Source organism: Bubalus kerabau, chromosome 8, assembly GCF_029407905.1.
Source record: "Bubalus kerabau isolate K-KA32 ecotype Philippines breed swamp buffalo chromosome 8, PCC_UOA_SB_1v2, whole genome shotgun sequence".
Taxonomy (NCBI): domain Eukaryota; kingdom Metazoa; phylum Chordata; class Mammalia; order Artiodactyla; family Bovidae; genus Bubalus; species Bubalus kerabau.
In genome coordinates, this window is record NC_073631.1 from 65,507,184 (window position 1) to 65,533,335 (window position 26,152).

The following is a 26,152-nucleotide window of genomic DNA, read 5'->3' on the forward strand; positions in this document are numbered from 1 at the left end:
ACATTTGGCAAAGTCTTTTAAACATAGAAAGTTAAGTTTCTGTGGATAATTTTTAAAGAAAATAAAAGAAAAGAGAGCTGAGTGCCTTGTTAGGGTCAGTCTGGCTTTTTTAAAAAGAAAGACTAACTAGGGAAGGTGAGATGTTTATAAAAGAGAGCAAGAGTTCAGCAGAGATAGCAAGTGAGAACCAGAAGTGACAAGTAAAAATATAAAGTCCAGGAAATTTGAAGAAATCTTGGGGAAGCCATTAATATAGGATAGGAGACTCAAATCAAATTTACATGAATCACAAAGTGTAAGATCCTTCAGCTGATACTGGAGCAACATTTTCATATGTGCTACTGAAGACTCTGATATGTATTCTCAAATCCCTTACTACAGGATCTGAGATCATGGTGAAATGTGAGTGAAGAAAATTTTAACATCTTACATAAGAAGTTAGCCCATTCTCAGACCCTAGGCAAAGTTGCTCTCTCCAAGAATTCTTCACTTGAAATGCTCCTGATCTGACTCCTTGAGTTTTTCCATAGGGAATTAACAAATAAAAAACAGACTATCTAACACACTCATGAGAAATTAAGCCCAGGTAAATGCAGCAGACTATGGATTTCAGTAGAACACACAACTCTTCTTTTTGAAACTAGATGGTGAGATTTTAGTTGTTCATTCATTATTATTTTTGACAATGCTTTAAATTCTAAGCTGATATCCTTAACACCTCCTAAATTCTTATACTCTAAAAGAATATATGGTTTCATAGAATCTTGATTACAGCACTGTAACTGAAAAAAAATATGGTGAAAGTAAGTTATTATAACCTCATCTAAGAATTTTACATTTACTATCAACAGATGATTCTAATTACCCTTTACCTACCCTTTGCATGCATGCTATGTCACTCCAGTCATGTCTGACTTTTTGCAACCCTGTGGACTGTAGCCTGCCCGGCTCCTCTGTCCTTGGGATTCTCCAGGCAAGAATACTGGAGTGGGTTGCCATGCCCTTCTCCAGGGGATCTTCCTGACCCAGGGGTTGAGACTGCATCTCTTATGTCTCCTGGCGGGCAGTTTCTTTACCACTAGTGCTACCTGGGAAGCTACCTCCTACACTCTACTCCTAGTGAAAAATGGGGCTTCTCTTTATAGGAAAGATTGAAGGAGTTTCTTTCATCACAAGTCCCACTTTTGTTACGTGGGGGGCTCCTCTTCCATCTCCATATTTCTCAGTAGCACCCTTGTTTTTCACCCTGGTCACTGTAGCCCAACCTAAACAGATGGGCTTCCTATACTTTGTTAAAGAGGAAGAGGGGAATTTCAGGATATCAACAAGGTATGGCTAAGGTTTTCCTGTAAGTTACAGTGTCATATGTTTCATATATTGGAGTTTAAGACCAAATTCCCAGGAACTCTCATGGCCATTACTGCAACTGAGAGTACAGAACAGGTTGAAATGTACCTAACAGCCCTTCCTAACAGTCATCTACCATTGCTCCTTGTTAGCACTTAACACTTATAAAACCTTTTTTTTTTTTTTTTTTTTTTGCATTTGCCCTCAGTAAGATTCAAATTAAAAGCATATGACAGCTATCTGGTTCCCATAGCTCAGGACTCCACAGCTGTCTTAGGCTGGACCATCCAGGAATCCTATCTGCCCACTCTCTTCTCTGGCCTGTGGAATAAAACTCCCTTGGTTGTGTTTTCCTTTTGAACATGAGCCCTACCAATTTGGACTCTACTCATCTATGTGGGGGTCTTTCTTTCGTAGATCATTTTTTTTTTTTTTTTTTTTTTTAAACTTTATTTTTTGGCCACAAGGCATATGAATCTTCCCTGACCAGGGATTGAACTCATGTCCCCTGTGTTGGAAGTGCAGAGTCTTAACCACTGGACCACCAGGGAAGTCCCTCGTAGATCATTTTTAAACGTGAGAATATTCCATCATTCTCCTTCTAGGTGTGATGCATTCACTTTTCACCGGTACTGGTGAAGTTGCTCAGTCATGTTCGACTCTTTGCGACCCCATGGACTGTAGTCCACCAGGCTCCCCCGTCCATGGAATTTTCCAGGCAAGAATACTGGAGTGGGTTGCCATTTTAAATCCACCCTTACGCATCTAAATCTAGCATATGATCCTTGTACTATGCCCAGCAGTGGTGTTACATGTCACTTACATTTCAAAAGCAATGCCCACAGATTTAAATTTGCCAAGTCCTTGAGACTTAACATTTATTACTGAGTAAAGATAATTCTGGTCCATTTTCTGGGGTATATTCTTTAAGCCCATCATATGGTATGATATGATAATATTACCTTAGTGAACCATGGAGGCTGCTGTGTACAGGGAAAGTAGAACCCTTTGCTAGCACTGACAATGGTATATTCAACTTTGTTGTTTACAGAGTTATTTTTATAATGGAATCTTATAAATATTTAAATATGTTAAATTTGTTGGAAGAAAAATTCAGATTTGAGTTTTATATCCCTACAGAAATGATTCCCAAATCTGCAGCTGCGTTTTGGACTGGTAATACACCAGTTCTGTTGGTAAATTACTTGGCAGTGAGGAGCCATGGGAATTCTCAGCTCATTCCTCTCCTGCAGTTGCTTACCTGTGATGGCCAGCTGAGTCACGAAAAAGGTCATTCTCGACTTCCTCTTCCTCCTCCGTGTAGAGAACAGCACAATGGCATTTCCAACAATGGTGAAAACAAAGAGGACCCACAGAGTTATCAACTGCTCAGTCTGTGAAAAACAAAGCAACACAAAACCAGTGTGAGAACCCTAGTACTTTCCAGAAAGCAAGGCTCAGGCTTTGTTGTTGAAATGTCTTCCTCCTGGTCTCCTGTCCCCCGCCTGTCAAAGCTCTGCTCTCAAGAGAACAAAAACACAATGGTCCTTATTTACACTGGCAGCAGTGTAGATTGACGCAACCATTAAAAGGATCTATTTGGAAATACATGTAAGCAGACAAAATCACAGGCACAATATTCTTTGGCTAAGCAATTTTAAGCCTATGTGAAAGAATTCTAGGTGTTAAAAAGAGCACTACAATCACAAAGATGTAGCTATTTATTGTAAGAAGAAATTTGAAATTGTTTAAAGATAACAGTATAGTTAAGTAAATAAAGCACTTCAATTCAGTGAACTATTATGTAGCTATTAACAGTGACAGACCTGAAGATTATGTGGCAACATTAAAAATGCTTATAATATACTGGTAAGTGGAAAACATAATAAAATTATATATTGGGTATGATTACAACTCTGCAAAATTATACATGTAGGAAAAGAACTGAAGTGTACTAAAATGTTAAGAGTAGTTATTTTAGGGTAGTGTGATTATGGGTTTTCTTACTCTTTTTCCTTTGACCGAATTGTATAATATAGGAATATTAAAATTCCACTGAGAAAATGTATAATTAGTAAAAGTGAAAAAAAGTAGGAATGCTACTCATTCAAAATGTCAAGTTCTTTATAAAAAGCTTTCCATTCTCCCTTTAATGGAACTTTCCAGCTATCTTAAGTCCAAAGCCCAGAAAAACAGAGGCAACAGGATGGGCTAGACACAGGGACTGGGGAGGGCTGGGCTGTGGGTGAGAACAGGGAGCCAAGGGGACCCAGAGGCAAGTCAGAGATCAGAAGCAAAGAGACTTCAGCCCAAAATGTCTGGGCGGAATCCTGATAAGAATGTGCATGTCTAAGACCAGGATGCAAAGTGTTCCTCCTATTTGGAGAAGACAGTAAGAAGACCCTGAAGAAGGGACTTCCCTGGCAGTAGAGTTGTTGAGACTTTGCCTTCCTGTGTGTGTGGTGCAGGTTTGATCCCTGGTTAGTGGGGCTAAGATCCTATATGCCTCGAGGCCAAAAAACCAAAACATGAAACAGAAGTGATATTGTAATAAATTCCATAAAAATTTTTAAAATGATCTACATAGAAAAAAATCTTATAAAAAAAGAAGAGCCTAAAGAAATCCCTTATAATGATAAAATTGTATGTGATAAAATTGTATCCTGGCCAGGCGAGAGGACCCAGCTGTTTGGTCAAACTCTAGTGTAAGGTGGTTGTTGTGAAGGTTAATGTCTACAATCACTCGACTTTAAATAAAGCAGATTACCCTACCTAATATGGGTGGATGTGGACTTCATCCAATAAGTTGAAAGCTCTAAGAGAAAAAGCTGAGGTTTCCCAGAGAAGAAGGAAGATTCCCTGAAGAATTCCTTGTAGAACATAAATATCAACCCTGAGTTTCCAGCCTGTTACCTCCTTTAAGAATTTCAGACTTGGAGTCCCCACAATCATGTGAGCAAATTTCTTAAAGTAAATCTCCTCCTTTCTCTCTCTCTCTTTTTTTTTTTTGAGTTTTTTTTTTAATTTTATTTTATTTTTAAACTTTACAAAATTGTATTAGTTTTGCCAAATATCTAAATGAATCCACCACAGGTATACATGTGTTCCCCATCCTGAACCCTCCTCCCTCCTCCCTCCCCATACCATCCCTCTGGGTCGTCCCAGTGCACTAGCCCCAAGCATCCAGTATCGTGCATTGAACCTGGACTGGCAACTTGTTTCATACATGATATTTTACATGTTTCAATGCCATAACATATTAAATATTTATCTGGGCTTTCCTGGTGGTTCAGTGGTAAAGAATCCACCTGGCAGTGCAGGAGATGTTAGTGTGTTCCCTGAGTCAGGAAGATCCCCTGGAGGAGGAAATGGCAACCCACTCCAGTATTCTTGCCTGGGAAATCCCACGGACAGAGGAGCCTGGCATGCTACTGTCCATGGGATCGCAAAAGAATCGGACACAACTTAGCAACTAAACAACATATCTCTCTCTCTCTCTATCTTCTGTTTAATCTATCTATCTTTCTATTGGCTCTATTTTCTGTGGAGAACTCTGACTGAAACACTCCCTGAAAATCTGAGGCATCACAGCAGCACTTGCTCTTATACTATATTAATTTTAAATTACATAATAACAGACAAATCAATTCTTTAAAAACTATAATGAACCAGACAAAGCTCAGATCCCATTTGCCCACCACTTTCAATCATGATCAAGTCCCCTCTCTCAGAAGGTAAATATCCTTTCAATTACACTGTATATTCTTCTTATCCTTTGAAAAATACGTCATAAGCGCACACACACACACATCCATGATAATTAAGTATCAAACTGATATTAACGTTCTCCATCTCACATGTACAGATGAGTTCTGAGGCCCTGGTAGAGGTCTGGGCCACAGAACGGTAGAAGTTAGGGAATGTTCCTTGTGGTGGTGCTAGGGGAAGGGTGGCCGCACAAGTGGAGTGTGAGGACCAGAGGGTGGACAATCTCTGCTGCTTTGAGGGGCACAGGTGACAATCCCTCACCTCCAACATGTTTACATCATCTCTCATTTGGAAGACAGTGTCTTTGCTCAGCACCAGGCTTCCTCATTTTTCTCTGGTCCTTTTCTGACCAGAAGGGATAACTTTTTCTGGATGACTCATTTCTCTACCAGCCTAAAACTGGTTGGCACAGAGAAAGCATTAGGAATGGAAACTAATTGTTATGAAAAGGGTTATTCTGAGTCTTTGTAAGAGAATTCTATCCTTTGAGATCCATGGACAACTGTGCTGTCAGGAACAGATACAGCAGGGGAAGCCTTGATGGGCCGGGCTGACCTTCCCCAGTCAGCAGCTCGTGTGTAGGTAGTGAACATAAATACTTGGTTTGAACTTGGAAGACCTGCTTTTTATTTTTTTTCTTTATTTTTTTAAAATTTAAATTTATTTATTTTAATTGGAGGCTAATTACTTTACAATATTGTATTGGTTTTGCCATACATCAACATGAATCTGCCATGTGTGTACACGTGCTCCCCATCCTGAACCCCCCTCCCACTTCCCTCCCCGTACCATCCCTCTGGGTCATCGCAGTGTACCAGCCCCAAGCATCCTGTATCCTGCATCGAACCTGGACTGGCAATTTGTTTCTTATATGATATTAAACATGTTTCAATGCCATTCTCCCAAATCATCCCCCCCTCTCCCTCTCCCACAGAGTCCAAAAGAAGACCTGCTTTTTAAAACTGTAGAGCAACCTGGGGACCAATGCAAGAAAATAGGTGGCTTGGAAGTCTGAGCAGATCTTGTAGACACTATGATGTTGGCAGATGACACAGGAGATGCATCAGGCATCTATGTCCCCAATATGGTCCTAATGTCATTTGCTCTCTGGAAAGATGATGGCATCCTGGTAATCTACATGGTTCAGGAAAGATCAAGGAGCCCTTAGAACAGGTGGTGTGGCAGGCAGGGCCTGCAAAGTCCTTTCCAGCCCTGCTAAGAACACAAATGAGAGCTTTTCAAAGAATTTCTCCTATTTCTCTTAGGAGATCTTTTTCACCTGGAGAAATGTTTTGATGCCTTAAAAAAAGTTCCTTGCTTTGAATTATAAAACACTGTACCATATCCAAAAAATTTTCTCCATTTAGGTGGAGGTTGAGGGTAGTTTATTTCCATACTCGTCCAGTACTAAGTCAATCTCTGTTGAACTCTTTCAGCCTCAGATGAAGAAGAAAAGGAATGTTAGAATGCTTGTGATTCTTTTTCATCAGATCAGAAATCCAGCTCTCCACAGTGAATGGGGAGAGAGTACATCTGGAAGCAGACAAAGAAGGAGGCCTGGCACTCTGCAGGGGACACCAGAGTGGCAGGAAGGCAGTGAATACAGGCTGTTTTCTCACCAAGTCCCTTGTCTTCACCAGCCCCTGCCCAGCTCCAGCCTCCCTTTAGCTAGGAGAAGGCAGCTGGCCATTATTCTCCTCCCTGGAGTCTGAGGCAATCAGTGAACTCCCCACAAAAATCCACCCTAGCCTCGGCCTCCGGACTGAGCCTTCCTGGGTGGGATTCCCTGCAGGGCTGGCCTCCCTCCCTGATTCAACAGGATGACTCTTACTTCACGGGAGAGAGAGTGAATGAGCCTGTGGCCCTCTGCTCCGGCATCAGCGCCTCCACATCTTACAGAGACAACTTCCAACTTTCCAGCAAGTCGGCATCAACCTTCCCCATTTTCCACTTCTGACACAGAATTTTTCCCAACTAAAATTACACTCTGAGGAACTTTTGGATGAGAATTAGAAAAGAGGAGAATTAAGTGAACCCAGGGTAATTTTGAACTAGAAGTCAAGGTTTTACCCAGAATCCACCTCTCTTCACACGCCCTTTTCCTGGCATAACTAAGTGCCTATGGGAAGTACAGTTGTGCCACATCTCCAGAAAAGTAACACGGAAGTGGGCAAATGATTTGCTTTTCACCAAGCATGCTGGGGATTATGCTGCTGATGCCAAGATGCGGATTTCCAGAAATCACTTTTCTCTTGTAGAGTAGCCACCGGACTCCCAGCGGACATGGGAGGGCTGCTTTTTTCATCTTTGTACTTCAGGATCCTGCCCCAAGCAGCCAATCTCTTCAAAGTAGGCTTGGGGCTCAGAACTGCCCTGCTGGGAGCAGACAGTGACAAATACTGCAAATCAGATTATCCCATTTTGACGTTCCAGTGAATTGGAGGTCAGGTCTCAGGCGGGCTTGGAACAGTGAGTGCTGGCTCTGCAGCTGAGCCTCTGCTGAAGAATCTGCAGTAACCATGCTTTGGGCTGGCTGGCCCGGGGTGCTCTGTGAACGGGCCAGGGTCTATAATACTCTCCTTGGGATTAGATGACATCTGTGGGGTGGGTTGAGCAAATTCTGTGAAATCAAGTCTACTCCTTCTGCTTTGCAGTTTTCTATTGAAAGACAGTCTCACCTTAATTCATTGGCTTCAGGAAATTTCTAGATGGAAGAAGCTCCCTACTGTAATTTTCTAAGAGCTGTGTGTATTTATTTATTAATTCATTCAGTATCAATGAATTGTGTATAGTACAAAGTGTTGACACTACAAAGCAGACTAAAACACGTAGACTGTATAAATGATACTGTTAAAATTAAATCCTGTGTGTGTCCTCAATTGTCCAAAGGTCATTAAGTATAAAAACAATTACACAGTTGTAGGATCATTTTATTCATAGCATTCTTAACCCACGCACGCACACACACCTAAACATACACACACATCCCAAGGTAATATGAAGATTTGGAAAACTACGACAATGGGAATTGGGGAAACAAGTTTAGAGGCATTTGAGCATCACAGTTCAGTGAGCCGTTTAGTAGAAGAGTGAGTAGGTTTTCAAACCTGCCTGATCTGGGATCAGATTCTTTACTGATTGCTGGATGTGTGACACATCAGTAAGTGATAACCTCTTTGAGCCTGTTTTCTCATTTATAAAAGGATGACAGAAATGAAATCTGTCTCAGGGTACTTGTGATGGATACAGATGATGATGAAAATGAAGATTTCTAGCTCAGTGTCTGATGCATAGTACACACAACATAAAAATTGGTTTATCTCCTTTTTAGGTTCAGTTCAGTTCAGGTCAGATCAGTGACTCAGTCGTGTCCGACTCTGCGACTCCATGAATTGCAGCACGCCAGGCCTCCCTGTCCATCACCAACTCCCGGAGTTCACTCAGACTCATGTCCATCGAGTCAGTGATGCCATCCAGCCATCTCATCCTCTGTCGTCCCCTTCTCCTCCTGCCCCCAATCCCTCCCAGCATCAGAGTCTTTTCCAATGAGTCAACTCTTCACATGAGGTGGCCAAAGTACTGGAGTTTCAGCTTTAGCATCATTCCTTCCAGTGAACACCCAGGACCGATATCCTTTAGGATGGACTGGTTGGATCTCCTTGCAGTCCAAGGGACTATCAAGAGTCTTCTCCAACTCCACAGTTCAAAAGTATTAATCCTTCTGCGCTCAGCTTTCTTCACAGTCCAACTCTCACATCCATACATGACCACTGGAAAAACCATAGCCTTGACTAGACGGACCTTTGTTGGCAAAGTAATGTCTCTGCTTTATAATATGCTATCTAGGTTGGTCATAACTTTCCTCCAAGGAGTAAGTGTCTTTTAATTTCTTGGCTGCAATCACCATCTGCAGTGATTTTGGAGCCCTCCAAAACAAAGTCTGACACTGTTTCCACTGTTTCCCCATCTATTTGCCATGAAGTGATGGGATCAGATGCCATGATCTTCGTTTTCTGAATGTTGAGCTTTAAGCCAACTTTTTCACTCTCCTCTTTCACTTTCATCAAGAGGCTTTTTAGTTCTTCTTTGCTTTCTGCCATTAGGATGGTGTCATCTGCATATCTGAGGTTGATATTTCTCCCGGCCTATGGACTATATTTAGGTTTGGGCAGTGATTTATAAATAATCGACTACTTTTTAAGAATGATGCTTGAATTTACCCTCTTGATCCCACTTTCCATTCCAGTCTGAAATTTCACCCGAGCCTAATCTGCACTCCTTCCTCCACATGTAGTTTGTGAACTGTTTCAGAATATAGTTGGGGATTAAATGCCCCCTAGTGGTTATGTGAGGCAAAAATTCAAGCCAGATGCTTAATACAGAACAGAGGTAGTAAGTGAATTTGGAATTTTTCAATGACTATAGTGTGTTTTCAACTCAGTTACATAGTTATGGGCTTATGATTAATTAATTTGCTTTTAACCTAAAGTTAACGACACCATGAAGTGATGCCAGCTCCCAGCAGATCAGAAAATTACAACGTTGGTTTAAGAGGGATGAATTGCAATATTCTCTTGATGATGCAGGTGCTGGCACAGGGCTGATACTTGGGATTTGACCCCATGGGATATGCTTCCAGAGTCAAAAGGATTTCCATGAGATCCGGCATTAAGTCTGGGTCACCATTCCAGACTGGCATTTTATCTTCCCTATAGAAAGAACTTGATAATACGGTCGATGACAAGGCCAAAGGTACTTATAAATATCACAAGAAAGAACATTATCCCAGGAAATATAGGCCATTTAGCTAAATGACTCTAGTTGAAACTAGATATGTCAGATTTGTCTGAAGAGGAAGACATGAGTTATCCAAACCCAAAGAATGATAATCTTCTTTTCCAGTGAAGTCCTGGAAGCTGAAAGCCAACAAAACATCCCTAAGGTATCTTTAGCAATCACGGGGTGAGTGGGAGCTAACACTGCTTGAGTGAATCCCATCATTAATCTAGCAGCTGACTGACTTCGCGTGTAATGTATGATAGGTACTCAGTAAGTGCTTGTTGGTGATTGCCATGTGCAATTGTTGCAGCCTGACTGATGAGATGACTCTGTGCTCAGACTTACAGGTAAGGAAGTACAGGCTCAGAGAAGTTGCTACCTAGAGCACCTGGCTCCTAAGCAATGCAGCCGGAACGTGAACATGGCTTTGCTTGACGGAAAAGTCCATACCATGTTTACTGGTAGTGATTTTCTGCTTGAGTTTTGGGCCAGAGACAGTAAAGTTCCTCATTTATTTTCAATTTTCAGGTGGGAAGCAGATCTTCATTTTCCTTCTGACCCAAACTTGTCTGAAGCTGGGTTTCTGAAGCTGAATCAGCTTTACAACTGCCTCCCCGAGGACTGAGAGTAAGGTCAATGCTCAATATGTGTTTGTATGGATGAACCCTGGACTGACGTGTGTCTTCCGTACAACGGAAACTGTAAATATCTCACAAGATGCAGCTGCACCGTCTGCCCCAGGGAGTACAGGGCTTTCTCTACCCTTTACATGTTCATGGTTCATTTTTTGCTTCTTGTTATTTCTATGATGTTGAAGATGAATATCTCAAATGCAGGAAGTAGCAAATACATCATACTTCCCAAGAGAGGAAATGAAGTCTCAGCAAGGTTATGATTCAGACTCAGTTCTCAATCAGCAAACCAATAAGGTCTACAGTCCCGTCACTGAGACCCGTGTGCCCTTGTCATTCATAGCACCCAGGTTCTGAAGCCTACTCCAAGCCTCAGTAATTTGGCTTAGGTGGGTTGGAAATACCAAAAGCAGAGCTCTGAAAATATCCTGTTGCATTGAGGCTGAATCACTATGTAACACAGGGAGCACACAGTTTAAAGTGAGACAGGCAGGGCCCGACTACAAAGCTTTGGGTTCCCAAAGCTGCTTCATTAGACTTGGGGAATGAGATGCATTAAGAGGATCTGTAAGACCCTTGGGTAGTGACCATTTCTGAACAGTTGGAAACCTGTCACTCAGGAGCTTGTCCCAATTTTTCCCCAAGCCTCGCCCCACCTGCTGCTAAGGAAGCACTGCCAAGTGGTCAACAGGCAGCAAGGCAGTCAACCAAGAGGCGCAGGGTAGGACCCAGCTTGCTCACAAGTGCTCACCTTGGCTTCTTCCCCACAACCACTTGCTGCTGATGCCCCTTTTGAAAATCTGCATTTTCGCCATCCTGCCAGTAACCCAGCTTGGAGACACCCTCTGTGGAATTATTGTCATCACAACCACCTATCTACACTCACCTTTTCTAGCTGTTTTACCTAGACCACGGGGGATTCTGTCTTGGATTACTTCCAGGATAACTTTCATTGGTAATACTCCATTATGAAAAAAATAGCTACAAGAGTTTTTTTTTTTTTTTTTTTTTTTTTAATTTTATTTTATTTTTAAACTTTACATAACTGTATTAGATTTGCCAAATATCAAAATGAATCCACCACAGGTATACATGTGTTCCCCATCCTGAACCCTCTTCCCTCCTCCCTCCCCATTCCATCCCTCTGGGTCGTCCCAGTGCACCAGCCCCAAGCATCCAGTATCGTGCATCGAACCTGGACTGGCAACTCATTTCATACATGATATTTTACATGTTTCAATGCCATTCTCCCAAATCTTCCCACCCTCTCCCTCTCCCACAGAGTCCATAAGACTGTTCTATACATCAGTGTCTCTTTTGCTGTCTCGTACACAGGGTTATTGTTACCATCTTTCTAAATTCCATATATATGCGTTAGTATACTGTATTGGTGTTTTTCTTTCTGGCTTACTTCACTCTGTATAATAGGCTCCAGTTTCATCCACCTTTTTAATTAGTTGCTATTACAAAAAATCAGAAAATTACAAAAAGCTACATGTACATGTGGATGTTAATTTCAGTCTTATGTTCTAATAAGCCTTTTCATATCATTTTATCAGGGGTCTAGAATAGAAATGTACATTGCATCCTCTTACTAACGCCTCGTGGGACCTGCTGGCAGGGGGCCTCCTGCCTGACGAATAGAGAATGTGAATGGGTTGGGAGGTCTTGTCACAGCCCAAGTCTGTTGAGGTTGATAGGAGGGCTGTCAGCCAAAATGGTCCCAAATAATTGGGTGCTCTGAATCGTCCTGTGATCTCTCGTGTGGTATATAAAGGGGCAAGGCATTTAGCCTGAAAGGAAAGCCTTGATATACCTATAGGTTGGTGTATAAATGACACTCAGCCCGGAATTGGGAAACTGTCCTTGAAATCATGTTGTTGTGATCATGGTTATATTGGTTCTCATTGTGCATAATCAAGCTCAACAAACATTTATTGAGAATCTAGCAGCAAAGTTCAACATAATTTGGGATCTTTACCACAGAAGTTTACCACAGGTCCACAGAAGTTCCGTAGTACCATAGACGGAAGGCTAGGACAAGGAGCTCCTAGTCTGATGGTAGAGGCATATATGTAAACAAAAATGTTCAATGTGAGCTACTATAATGGAAGTGCTGCGCAATCCCCAATAAAGGACATCTTGGAAGAAACTGAGGAGGGACTGGGATGGTTGATCAAAAGGTGTAACCTGGAGAAATTAAGGTGTGAGCTGGGTCTGAAAAATGAGCAGATGTAATCAAGCAAACAAGTAGGTTGCCTGGGAACAGTATGAGGAAAGGCAGATTGAAAAATTTTAGGTTAGTGAAGACAGACAGGGCCCATCCACAAACATTAGGTGTGGTCATAGAGCAGAGAAAGGCTTATAAGAAGATAGTAGACTTGTGTCCTAGAAACTATTTCAAAATTGGAGAAAGGTCCAATCTGGGTCTTCATCCTGAGTTAAAAGAACTTGCTACCAAAAGAAAAGATTCCTCTCTATCTGGACTCTTCTCCACTTATGTTCATTGCCCTGTCTCTTAATACCACTATCATGGGTGAGAGAATTCAACTTTAGCTTCTTCAAACTGGGCTGAACAAAAAAGCAATTCTCTGCCTGACATTTATTTCTTAGTTTAGCTTCCAGGACACATTGTATAAGCTCTTTATACTCTGACCAGAAAGTGTTAGATATTGGTCTAGAGTATTTGATCATTACCACCATGGGTCATATTTTGTGTTTAGCTAGCAATGTTAGCTGCTCACTGCCTAATTGTTTTCATTTCTGTCAGGCTTTGGTGCAGATCAGGACTGCCTTTGCATGACTGAGTGATGCAGTTTCCTGGTTACTAGTGAATTCTTGGATTTCACCAGAAGCAGAAATGCCCATGTCCCGCATTCATTTCAGTGTGAGTCCCTTCTTGTGAGTCATTCTTGGATCACAAAAGAACCTCCAGATTAATCACAAATAGGGTGTATTGGAAGCTCTGAGGCATTTAGATTCTGATATTCCATCTGAATTCTCACAGTATATCAGACAGCACATGCTAGAAATCATCTTAAAATCCACTGGGCTCCAAGTCCAGGTAGAAATTAATATTTGTTGAACAAACGAATGAAGTGTCTGCTATGTACCAAGAACTGAGATTAACATTTAAATTGCTATTTGAGCTCCAGACCCTTGAAATATAGAAAACTAACATTTGGGTAAATTAGGTCCAAATCTCTACAATGTAGTAGAAACCAAAGGATTACTGTGTGATAAAAATACCAAGAAACTATTCTTTTGCATGATTGACAGATTAAAAAATAAGCCTGTGGTAATTTATTTTCTGTCTTGGAGGTGCTATTAAGTAGGGAAAAGTGTCTGAGGAACCTTCCCCCTGAGGGTTTATCTGAGCTCAGACCTTCAATCTGTGATACATTTAATCTGTTGTTTCCATAGTTTCCAGCCCATCCAAGAGGCTCAAACTCAAGCAGCAAGAAGAAATCTGGGGAAGTGAGCAAGTGAAAGAGCACAGGCAGATATGAGGATAATGCTTGGAGCCGAACATCCTGGTAAGTGAGAAAGAGGCTGAGAAGGGCTCTGAATGACAATTCCAGGGAGATTGTCCTATATTACTTTTATTTTCTGTGCACCTGAATTGGGTGGTTGGTCAACAGAGTTTAAAAAGCTAATGAGTTAGTGTATACCCCGTGACAGCTGGTCATCCACCTTGGTTTCCGTTGTCCTTGCATTCCCTTGCCTGTCTCTTTGGCCTCCTGTGTTCTATCTGGCCCCCTACATGCAAGCCTCCCCAGCCCAGGATTGAACACTAGTCTCTCCACCTCTCATCAGTCACTTTATAGGCTCCCTGGGAACCTATCCAAGGTCGACAGATGCAGGCACTTGCCTGACTCCAAGCATCGCTCCCACTCCGCCTGAGCCTCTTGGATTTTGATGGAGTTGGCCACATCACCTTGGGCCTATGCTCAGAAGCCCTAGTTCCCAGCAGTGGCCAGTGCCCTGGGCGAGCTTGGTCCTCCAACCCTGATGTCTGCTTCTGTCTAACCCACCTTCCTGCAGTTCTCAACATGGAAACCAAGTGCACTTTATGGGTCAGCCCTTCCCAATGATAGTAGGAAAACAACACAATTGGAAAATGGAGTTTTAAAGAAATAGATAATTCACAGGTTGCACACTTAATCCAGAAGTCACTGGATTAAGCAGTATATGGATTAAAATACCTATTGGGGTCAGAGTGGGAAAATATTCTAAGAGGAGCGATATGAGAGAGGGAAGAAAGAAATGAAATAGGAGAAGCACTGCATACAGTGATTATGTATACACTAAATTCCTGAATTCTGCTTTAGCTTTGCAAGTGTATAACCTTCATTACTAAAAGAGCAAATCGCACTTGCATCCACACAGTTCATTACTAGGGAGACACTGGCAGGTCCTCAGACCCTTCAGTGTGTGATCCTTGGGGGCCAATTCCTTACCTGGTACCTCCCCTCCCCCCATTTTGGCCAGCTTCTCTACCACAAAGGTGTCTGCTTTCAGATGACTTTTTCAGCCTCCCTTGTCATTTGTCTGCAGAGGAAACTGATTCTTTCACTTGCTTTCATGGAAATACAACGTGCAAAATATATTTGAGACATTGCATGGTGTATTATACATGATTATTTTGTCTTTTCTGATAATAAAAGTAATATGCGCTGTCAAAACTTAGTAAAATATTTTAAAAGTACAAAGACAAAGACAAATGCCCACCTTCCAGAGAAAATTTCTCATTCACTTTCCCACTTCTGGTATATTCCTTTCCATATTTTCTGGTTATTTAATATTTAAATATCTGTGCAACCTGGGTGTTCATTGAAAGGACTGATGTTGAAGCTGAAACTCCAATACTTCGGCCACCTGATGCGAAGAGCCGACTCATTGGAAAAGAACCTGATGCTGGGAAAGATTGAGGGCAGGAAGAAAAGGGGACGACAGAGGATGAGATGGTTGGATGGCATCACCGACTCGATGGACATGAGTTTGGGTGGACTCCGGGAATTGGTGATGGACAGGGAGGCCTGGCGTGCTACGGTTCATGGGGTCGCAAAGAGTAGGACACGACTGAGCGACTGAACTGAACTGAACTGGAATATTTTATATATGCAGTTTATTGTGCTTAAAAATCTTTAGCATTGAATGAGGAACAATGATTATTATAGGTGCATAATATTCCTTAATATTCCATCTTATGGTTGCATTACAATTTTAATTTTCTGTTGTCAGATGTGTACTACATGAAATAGTTTAACACGTAAGACCATGTCAAAACTTTTCTTGAATATTTCTTTACTATTCTTAAGGTTTAATCCTGCAAGCAAATCTACCCAGTCAATATGTAAATATATTGTTTAGGCTTGCTGTGTATTACCAAATATGCAGCAAATTGTGTGCATTCCCTTAGTTGTCCGTATTTACTCTCCCACCAGTCTACAAGACTGTCATATGCTTTTGTAACATTGGTCTTTAATTTTCCCAGTTTGATATATTTCATATTATGTTTCATGGTTAAATTAGTATTATTCAGGCCACTAGCAAATAAAGCTTTTTATGCATTCTTTTAACTCTACATTTAATCTAAAATGCTTTTTATTTTCTTTGCCTGTTTTTGTCTATTATAAATACCACTTTTTCCTAAGAGCTTTTTATATATTAAGACCTTTAATCATGTTATATTTTTAGTATAATTATTAAATAATATATAATATGTAATATTATAAATATTTATATGTATATAAATGTTATATATTTATTTTCTTGAAAATACTTTCCTTAGTTTTTTGTTTCTGTTTAAATGTTTTGTTAGGCTTTGAAAGTTCTTGCTCCTCTGAAATCAGTCTAATAAGTATGCTTTTTTTCTGTCTATTTTGTAAAAACTTAGTTACAAAATCCAATTGAAATTGATCTTACAACTTTACATAAGGTAAGACTCACCACCCATTCACCCAATGCTCTAACTGCCAAAATATTCATTCCTTCTTACTATTTTTTGTAGTTTCTTTGTAGTGTTAAGTTCATATATGACTAAGGTTTTATGTTTAAAGCAAACTATTTGTTATTATGAACCTGTCCATTGCTGTGCTAATTCTAAAATGTTTTGCTTAATGCAGGTTTATATTTTTTAGTACCTGATGGAGAAAAATCCCTCTTCCTCATTAACATTTATGCCCAAATCTCTTAGCTTTACTTACCTTTTTAAAATTGAGCTTTTAAGTTATTTTGTCAAATTCAAACAATCACATTCAAGATTTGATTAAAGTTTTTTAACACTATAAAGAAACTGGGGAGAACCAACATCTTCACAAATTTTAGTTTTCCTGTCCTGGAGCACCACATGCCTTTTCATTTATTCAAATTTTGTTTTTTACATTTCACTAATGATTAGCATGGGCTTTCCTGGCGGTGCAGCGGTCAAGAATCCACCTGCTAATGCAGAAGACACAAGAGACCAGGGTTTGATCCCACTCTTGCCTGGAAAATCCCATGGACAGAGGAGCCTGGTGGGCTACAAGCCATGGGGTCTCAGAGAGTCAGACACGACTGAGCACACACACGCAGTGCAGTGTGGTACAAGAAGTTCTAATGCTTAGCATTGTGAATTATTGCTGTCCTAAATTTGACTAGTGCTTTCCAGTTTATAAAGTCTTCTAATAGTTTCTGTATGCTTGAATACCTTTAGCATTTTTATCCCAACCTGCGCCAAAAAAAAAAAAAAAAAAAAAAAAAAATCTCAAAAGGGACTGAACACATTGGAAAGGTAATCAAATTTATTCTTAATCAAAAGAATATCTTCTATAGGTATGGATTGCCAAGGGCAATGGTGCACAATACTAGATGAAAGAAAGGAAACTTCCACTTGGGTACTAACAGTGTTCCCTTTCATTTTTTATTAAATTAAGAGCTGTGAATAATTGTTCATAAGCAAACACTTGGGTTCAATACCTGCATGCAAATGGGATTCTGAGTGCTGTGGGGAAATCCTTCGTCCAGTGCAGAGCCTGGAACACCGCTGGCCGGGGTGAATCACAGCTCCTGCCCAGCAGAAGAGCAAGGCAAGGAGACTTAAAGAGCTGGAAGAAGAGGAGTCAAGGGGAATCTTATTCCCTGCTGCTGCTGCTTTTTCAAGAAGTTCCAACAATCCTCTAGATCCTAAGTAACCTTTGCTATCTCATGTCCAGGATGCTCAGGAGAGTAGGGGTTTATTTAAATGAAACAAAGTTCTTTTAAAAAATGCAAATAACCTTGGAAGATCAAAGGCTGTGGGAGAGACACCCGAGGGAAGGAATTTGTTTACTCAGAATGGCTTTCATGCAAATACTTGGAATTGATTTATTGAGGGAAAAAAATTTGGGGGACAACAGGCAGACTAAGCAAAAGACGGAGAAAAAGAATTTTTTTAAAAGCAGAGCATGCAAATTCCATGTAGTGATAAAGAACCTGCCTGCCAATATGGAAACGTAAAAGACACAGGTTTGATCCCTGGGTCGGGAAGATCCCCTGCAGAAGGGAATGGCAACCATCTCTGGTATACTTGCCTGGAGTATTCCATGGACAGAGGAGCCTGGTGGGCTACAGCCCGTAGCATTACAGAGTCTGACATGACTAAAGCCACTTAGCACACACTGCATGCATGCCAAGTCCACACTGAATGCCGTGGTAAGGATGAGGGCAGGCAGAGGAGGTTGGGGAGGGAGAAATATGGTGTGTGAGAGAATGGGAAAGCTTAGTCTGGGTTCTTGTGAATCATGTCAAAGTTATGCTTGCTTGTTATTTCTCTACACCCACCTATTTCTTTTGGTAGGAGAACTATCAATGGAACTAAAAAGGAGAGATGTCCCGGGGAGTTTTTGTTTTATTTATCTTTAAGAAGGGAGAATAGTTTGGGTGGGGGGAGAGTGTGGGAGGATGGAGAATCTCAGTGGGTGGGGAGTTTGGGAGGATAAATCTGAGATGAAGGGTCTGTGAGGCTGGTCTTTGAGGAGAAGGGCATTAGCCCACCCTCACCCCTGAAACCCTCTGGGTTGGTAGGACCCTCCCAGGAGATTATTGAGTAGAATTCCATGATTACCCTCCTCCGGCTCCCATCCAAAATGTCACTTCTCACCTAAGACTTGGCTCCTTCCCTTCTTCACCAGCCTGAAGGGACATCGTTATTGTTTTGCTCTCACGGCTGGGCTGCCTGGATCCAGAGAAGCCGTGTGATGTACTCAGGGTAGCACAATATAGAATTGATTTGAGGCCCAAAGCCCATTTCTCACACTTTCCTTGCTTGTTTAAACTGTAAGGAAAGGATGTGATTCCTTGTGAGTCAGGGAAGAGAATAAAAATTCTCTTATTGAGCTGTCATGAAAAAAATGAGCTAATGTTTTAGGTAGTTTTTTGAACTAATGTTTTTAAAAGTGCCTTCAGATTTCTTTTTTCCCCATAAAATTACCTAAGTGAATAGCACTGTCATTATCTGAAATGTGAAGAATCATTCTGAAAAATTTAGGGCTCTTTTCTTTGGGAAGGAGGAGAAACTATCTCTTTCTTGGTTACCAGGAAACATACAGTCCTGTTTGAATCAATGTTTATAAAACTATTCAATCCTTTTGTAATCTAGATAACAGTAATCTAGACAATAGATAATAGTAGGATGAAAAACGTGAGCAGAGCCAGCCCCTGCCCCGCCCAAATGTAGAATAAATGAAATGTCTATTTGATTCTCTGTGGTCCACTTCCAAGGGCTTGGCTTCAGTAACCTGGATATATAGTTTTGTACTTGGTATTTGTATCACTTGGTCAAGTCTACGATTCAAAAATAAAAGAAAGCCCACTTTACAGTGGCTTAAACAAAGATTTTTTTCATACAATAAGAAAACTGAAGATACATAGCTGCTGTCCTGAACTCTTTGAAATTGCCTTAGCTTTTCTTTTCTGGTTGCAAAGTGGCTGCTGAAGCACCATGCATTGTGTCTGAATTCAAGGGAGGAAGGAAAATTCAAGCCATGTCTTTCTCCTTCTATCAAAGAAAAGTGGAATCTTTATCAGAAAACTAATACAATTATGTAAAGTTTAAAAATAAAATAAAATAAATGATTTGCAAAAAAAAAAAAAAAAAAAAAGAAATCTCATAGACTTCCAATTAAGTTTCTCAAACTGTGCTACTGTTTACTGCAAGGGAGACTAGGCTAGTGAGTATGTGGCTGGGAAAATGAGAAGAGGGTTGAGAATAACTTTGGGGTCAACCAAGTAACACTGCTATCTTCAGGAGCCTATTCAGGACCTCCTCCTTTCACCTCTGCCGTTGATTCGTCCGAAATTTTGTAACATCATCAATATTTCTCCCTAGTAGTAAATATTATATAGTAAAGTTGTTGTTTTTTTGGTCACTAAGTCATGTCTGACTCTTTGCGATCCAGTGGACTGTAGCCTGCTAGGCTTCTCTTTCCATGGGATTTCCTAGGCAAGAATACTGGAGTGGGTTGCTGTTTCCTTCTCCAGGGGATCTTCCTGGACCAGGGATCAAATCTGCATCTCCTGCATTGGCAGATGGGTTTTTTTAACCACTGGGCTACCAGGGAAGCTTGCATAGTAAAGACTCATACTAAATGGCTAATGGTTAATGTCTACTTGTAAAGCAGAAATAAGGAGAACCCTTGGAAAACATTCATAGAGCCATATCCTGGATTATTTGCCTATATTTATGCCAAGGAAAGTGCTAAGTCTATGATAGGGTTCATTCACTCTTTGAGACTCTCTGAGTGTCTTATTGAGGTGGCATGGCTGTTGACATTAGAGAAACTCTCTATAGAATAATTTTTTATTAAATAGTACTTAATACAGAGGAAAGTCATCCTTTGAATGTTAGCTTTGTAGTTTTGACAAACTTAACCATCATTGCAATCAAGATATAGACATTTCTGTCATTTAAAGGGAATCTCCAATGCTGTTTTGTAGTCAGCCTCTTCACAGCAACCACTGATTTGCTTTCTGTCCTTAGAGTTTTGCTTTCTCAACATCACGTAAATGAAATCATTACAGCATTTTAAATCTGGCTCCTTTCACTTAGCATAATGCATTTGAAATTCATCCATTTTGTTCTGTGTATCTATAAGCTTATTCCTTTTTATTGCCAAGTAATATTCCACCACAGACAACAGACTGGTCTCAAATAGGAAAAGGAGCATGTCAAGGCTGTATATTGTCACCCTGCTTATTTAACTTATATGCAGAGTACATCATGAGAAACGCTGGACTGGAAGAAGCACAAGCTGGAATCAAGATTGCCAGGAGAAATATCAACAAACTCAGATATGCAGATGACACCACCCTTATGCCAGAAAGTGAAGAGGAACTCAAAAGCCTCTTGATAAGAGTGAAAGAAGAGAGTGAAAAAGTTGGCTTCAAGCTCAACATTCAGAAAATGAAGATCATGGCATCTGGTCCCATCACTTAATGGGAAATAGATGGGGAAACTGTGGAAACAGTGTCAGACTTTATTTTTTGGGGCTCCAAAATCACTGCAGATGGTGACTGTAGCCATGAAATTAAAAGACGCTTACTCCTTGGAAGAAAAGTTATGACCAACCTAGATAGCATATTGAAAAGCAGAGACATTACTTTGCCAACAAAGGTCCATCTAGTCAAGGCTATGGTTTTTCCTGTGGTCATGTATGGATGTGAGAGTTGGACTGTGAAGAAAGCTGAGAGCCGAAGAATTGATGCATTTGAACTGTGGTGTTGGAGAAGACTCTTGAGAGTCCCTTGGACTGCAAGGAGATCCAACCAGTCCATTCTGAAGGAGATCAGCCCTGGGATTTCTTTGGAAGGAATGATGCTAAAGGTGAAACTCCAGTACTTTGGCCACCTCATGCGAAGAGTTGACTCATTGGAAAAGACTCTGATGCTGGGAGGCATTGGGGGCAGGAGGAGAAGGGGATGACAGAGGATGAGATGGCTGGATGGATGGCATTACCGACTTGATGGACGTGAGTCTGAGTGAACTCCAGGAGTTGGTGATGGACAGAAAGGCCTGGCGTCCTGTGATTCATGGGGTCGCAAAGAGTAGGACACGACTGAGTGACTGAGCTGAACTGAACTGAACTATCCATTTTCTAGCCACTGGACATTTGAGTTGCTTCCAATTTTTAGCAATTTAAGATAAAGCCACTGTAAGTATTGACATAGAGGCTTTTACATTATTTGTCTTGGACAAATACTCAGGAGTAGGATTTTGGACTTGTGTAATAAATGTATGTTTAACTTTATAAGAAAATGGCAAGAAGTTTCCCCAACTGTCTTTACCATTTTCTTTGCTGTCAGTAATGTCTGATGGTTCTAGTTGGTTGCTTCATATCTTTGCCAGTTCTTGATATCTTCAGTATATTTTTATTTTAGTCATTCTAATGAGTGTGTGATGGTATTTCATTGAGGTTTTAATTTGCATTTCACCAGAGACAAATGAGGTTAAGAATTTTTTCATGTGTTTAGTCACCATTTGGTGATATGTCTGTTTGAAACTTTGCTATTGTTTTACGTTGGGGTCTTTTTCTTTGTATTGAGCTTTAAGGATTATCTGTATCTTCTGGTTGAACATCATTTGTGATTTATAGATATTTTCTCCTAGTATGTGGTTAGCCTTTTTATTCTCTTCATAGCGTCTTTTAAATGATACAAGTTCTTGATGAAGTCCAATTCATCAAATTTTTCCTTTATGGACTGTACCACTACTGCTGTAAGTAAGAAATCATTGCCTCATCTAAGGTCACAAAGTGTGCCTTCTATGTTTTCTTTTTCTTTTATTTTAGGTTTTACACTTATATATATGATCCATTTGATGTTAATTTTTATGGGGTGTGAGGTTTGGGCAGGGGTTCCCTTTTTACACAGAATTATCTATTTGTTCCAGCAACAATTTTGATTTTCTCTATTGAGTTGTCTTTATATCTTTGTCAAAAATTAATTGACCAGATATGACTGGGTCTATTTCTAGACTGTTCATCCTGTTCCATTTCTGGAAGTGTATGCTTTTCTCAGTACCACACTATTGCTTTAGAGAAGGTCATAACCAGCCAGTGTGAGTTCCCTAGCTTTATTGTTTTTGAGACTTATTGTGGCTAGTCAATTTCCTTTGCCTTTCCACATACATTTTAGAATCAGCTTATCAATGTGAGCCCCTATGTCATCGTCATTCCTTGCCTCTGCCAATCTTCTCTGATTCCCCAAGCCCTGCATATGATCTGACAGAAAGTCCCACTGCTTCTTCCTGTCCACTCTCAGGCAATCCTTATCTTACTCAGTACTGACACCTCTCACTGGGTCATCATAACTGACTCTCTTTCTTCAATGTTCCCTCCCTACATCCCACCCAGTACCCTGCAGCCTGATTAATCTCTCTCATTACAGTTTTCACTGTTAGCATTTTTGATAATAAAACTCTAAAGATTTCTTATGGCCTATAAGAACAAAAAAAAAATCCATATTGTTTAGTCTGAAGGTCCACCTGGGTCTTTTTTATCTCTTTAACTCTTTTATCTAAACTGAAAGCTTCCATTTACCTATCTTCAATGAAGATCAACTTGATTTTCTATGCAGAAATCCTTCTTTTTAATTTGTTTATACCTCCTTCTGTCATCCCTCCACTCTTTTCTTCTAAGTGACTGCCTTCTCTTCCCTTGCATCATAACTATTGGCTGAGTATACCTTTCCCCTGTTAGACAGAATTGTCTGACAATATGGTACCTGTTTTGTGCATCTTTGAAATCCCAGTACCTAAAGTAATACTCAGTCAAGCCCATCTGTGATTCTCAACTTCATAAAGGAGTACATGACATGGGAAGGAAAAGAATATAGTTTAAAAGATTATATTCTGAATTATATTTTGATTTGGGGATTTCCCAGGTGGCCCTAGTGATAAAGAACTCATCTGCCAACAAAGGAAACATAAGATGCATGGGTTTGATCCCTGAGTCAGGAAGATCCCTTGGAAGAGGGCATGAAAACCCACTCTAGTATTCTTGCCTGGAGAACCGCCATGGACAAAGGAGCCTGGTGGGCTACAGTCCATAGGGTCACAAAGAGTTGGACACAATTAAAGCAATTTAGTATGCATGCATGACTTATTTTTAGGTATGATATTTAATTTATTTTCAAATTTAAATTAAATTGAGAAAAACTATTTATGTTTATCTATAGGTGTTAAAAATTTTAAAGGTTAAATAATCTTAGTAATATTTGTTGAATGAAAATATTAGTTTCCCAGCCCCTTACCTTAGGACAATGATAAATCCTCTTTGACTCCCTAGTCCCTAGTATAGGGCCCTACACAGTGAAAGCAGCTGTAGTCTCAGTGTTCACAGGATAAATACCTTTTCTGCTTGAAGTGTCCAGAGGCAGCAGACAGGAACCATGTGTGACCACCTGATTGACATTCTAGTGGACAAGGCTGCTCCATTCACCCCACTGGAGCAGATTCTTCCTGTTGTCCACAGGTGATACTCTCTGCCCTCTGCACTTTGCAGAAGATCTCTGTGACTGAGCGTCTATAATCAGGCATCAGAACACATAAACAGAGAGCAGGAATGTGAACGCTAACACACTCTCCCAATACCCAGCTGGTGTTTTAGGGCTCAGAAGTGGATGGCTTTCCAGCCTCAGATATGGAAGCTGAGCTGGCAGCAAGGGAAGGGGAGCAGACAGAACCTGGATGTTGTTTGCTTTAGGTCTAATGATCTGGACTTCCCTGGTGACTCACATGGTAAAGAATCTGCCTGCAATGCGGGAGACGTGGGTTTGATCCCTGGATTGGAAAGATTCCCTGGAGAACGAACTGGCAACCCTCTCCAGTGTTCTTGCCTGGAGAATCCCAGGGTCAGAAGAGCCTGGCGGGCTACAATCCTTGGGGTCACAAAGAGTTGGACGTGACCAAGAGACTAAAACACACACACACACATACACACACACACCCCACCAATAGGGCTTCCTATGGTGTCAGTGAAAAAAAGTGAAATCATTCAGTCATGTCCAACTCTTTGTGACCCCATGGACAGTAGCCTACTACACTTCTCCATCTGTGTCAGGAGTTCCCCCAAATCATGGTGCCTTTAAGTTCAACCCAATGGCTTGGAGAATAAGGATTAAGACTCCATCTACTTCAATGTTTTCATGTGAATTTGCTGAGACCTTAGGAATAAACTTGTTACACAGATTGTTTCTCAATATGCTCTTTCATTCAATAAAACATGTTTTGATGATTTGTCTACCATGTTGTCAGGCACTGCCCCAGGGGTAGTGGAATCTCGAGCTGCCTTAAAATGACTGACATCATGTATGTGTGTGTTTATGTATGTGTGTCAGTCTATGTTTATGCGCACACATGTGTCTGTGTGTGTGTGTGTGTGGGCGGACATGCATGTCAAGAGAAGAATCTTGTCACACAAAGACTTGAAGTGCTTTGGAAACGTAAGAATAGTGGCAGTGCTGATCTACTAAACAAATCTGAATTCTTCACAGACGACGGGGCAATTGAGCTTAGATGTGATATCAGAAGAAAAAGCTATGAGAGAGGCATTTCTGCCAAAAGATAATAGTTTCCTGGAATACAGTATCCAGTGAGGCATGGTGCAGGAGAGGAGAGAAATGGGGAGGGGAGGGGCAGTCAGATTGTGAAAAGCTAGAAGACTAGTTTGGAGAGTTTGGGTTTTATTGTGCAGAAGGTGAAGGTCAAACCACGCTTGGTACTATGTTCCCCGCACTGGGGCCGTTCAGTTAAGCTACATTTCCCATGCCCAACAACTAATTATTGCCAGCAGAACTGGAGTCAGTCATGCATCATTTCAGGCCAAAGCAGATAGGGTAAGTTTTGCCATCTCCCTTGGAAACTGCTTATTTTAGAAGGCAGAGATATAAGTTGACCTGCTTGCACCTGGGATGTGAGAGAAAAATAAACTGTTAATGTGTAAAACCACTGAGATTCAGGGTGTAGACTTTTTTGGTTTTGTTTTTTAAATTAATGGGACTTTGTTATTTTATTATTATTGCCAAGCTGTGTGAGGCTTGTGGGATTTACTTCTTTGACCAGGGATCTAACCCTCTTCCCCCACACCACCTGCCCTTCGCCAAAGTGGAGGTGCATATTCCCAATCACCAGTCCTCTAGGGAAACCCTGGGGTTTAGTTTTTTGCTATTACAGAGACCTATCCTATCCAGCTAAAATCAGCAGTAGAACCATGTTTATTTTTCCTTTTTTTCTTCCTTTCTTTGTTTGTTTCTTGCTTTCTTTCATTTATTTTTTAGAAAGTTCACACCCTTAACTTCTATCAGGCCTTGTGTTCACATCAGGTTAAAAAAAGGAATGCTATTTTTAAATTCTCCTAGAGCTGATGGTGAGTCAGATGAAGTCATATGATGTCAAGTTGTTAATTGTAAGGTGCTGCCGAGTATAAGAGACCCACCATTTTTAGGCAGATGTCAATATTGCCTGAGTAAAAAGATAAGAACCCTGGTTATTCCTTAATGACTTCATCATGACCTTGGTGGTTTTGCCATCTTGTGGCCCAGAAAATCTTTCTACCATGGTAGAAACTCACCCCTTCTGGATGGGGTATAATTTCCCATCTCTGTAAAAA

General features: G+C 40.7%; 1 protein-coding gene across 2 annotated transcripts in view; it reads right to left on the reverse strand.

Annotated features, from left to right (window-relative positions):
- NPSR1 (neuropeptide S receptor 1) overlaps positions 1–26,152 on the reverse strand; it is a 156,346-nt gene that overhangs the window by 123,862 nt on the left and 6,332 nt on the right. For both annotated transcript variants that reach the window (XM_055590428.1, XM_055590427.1), the window contains exon 2: positions 2,609–2,741. In XM_055590428.1, coding sequence (XP_055446403.1) covers positions 2,609–2,741 — 133 coding nt within the window. The remainder of the gene's footprint in view (positions 1–2,608; positions 2,742–26,152) is intronic.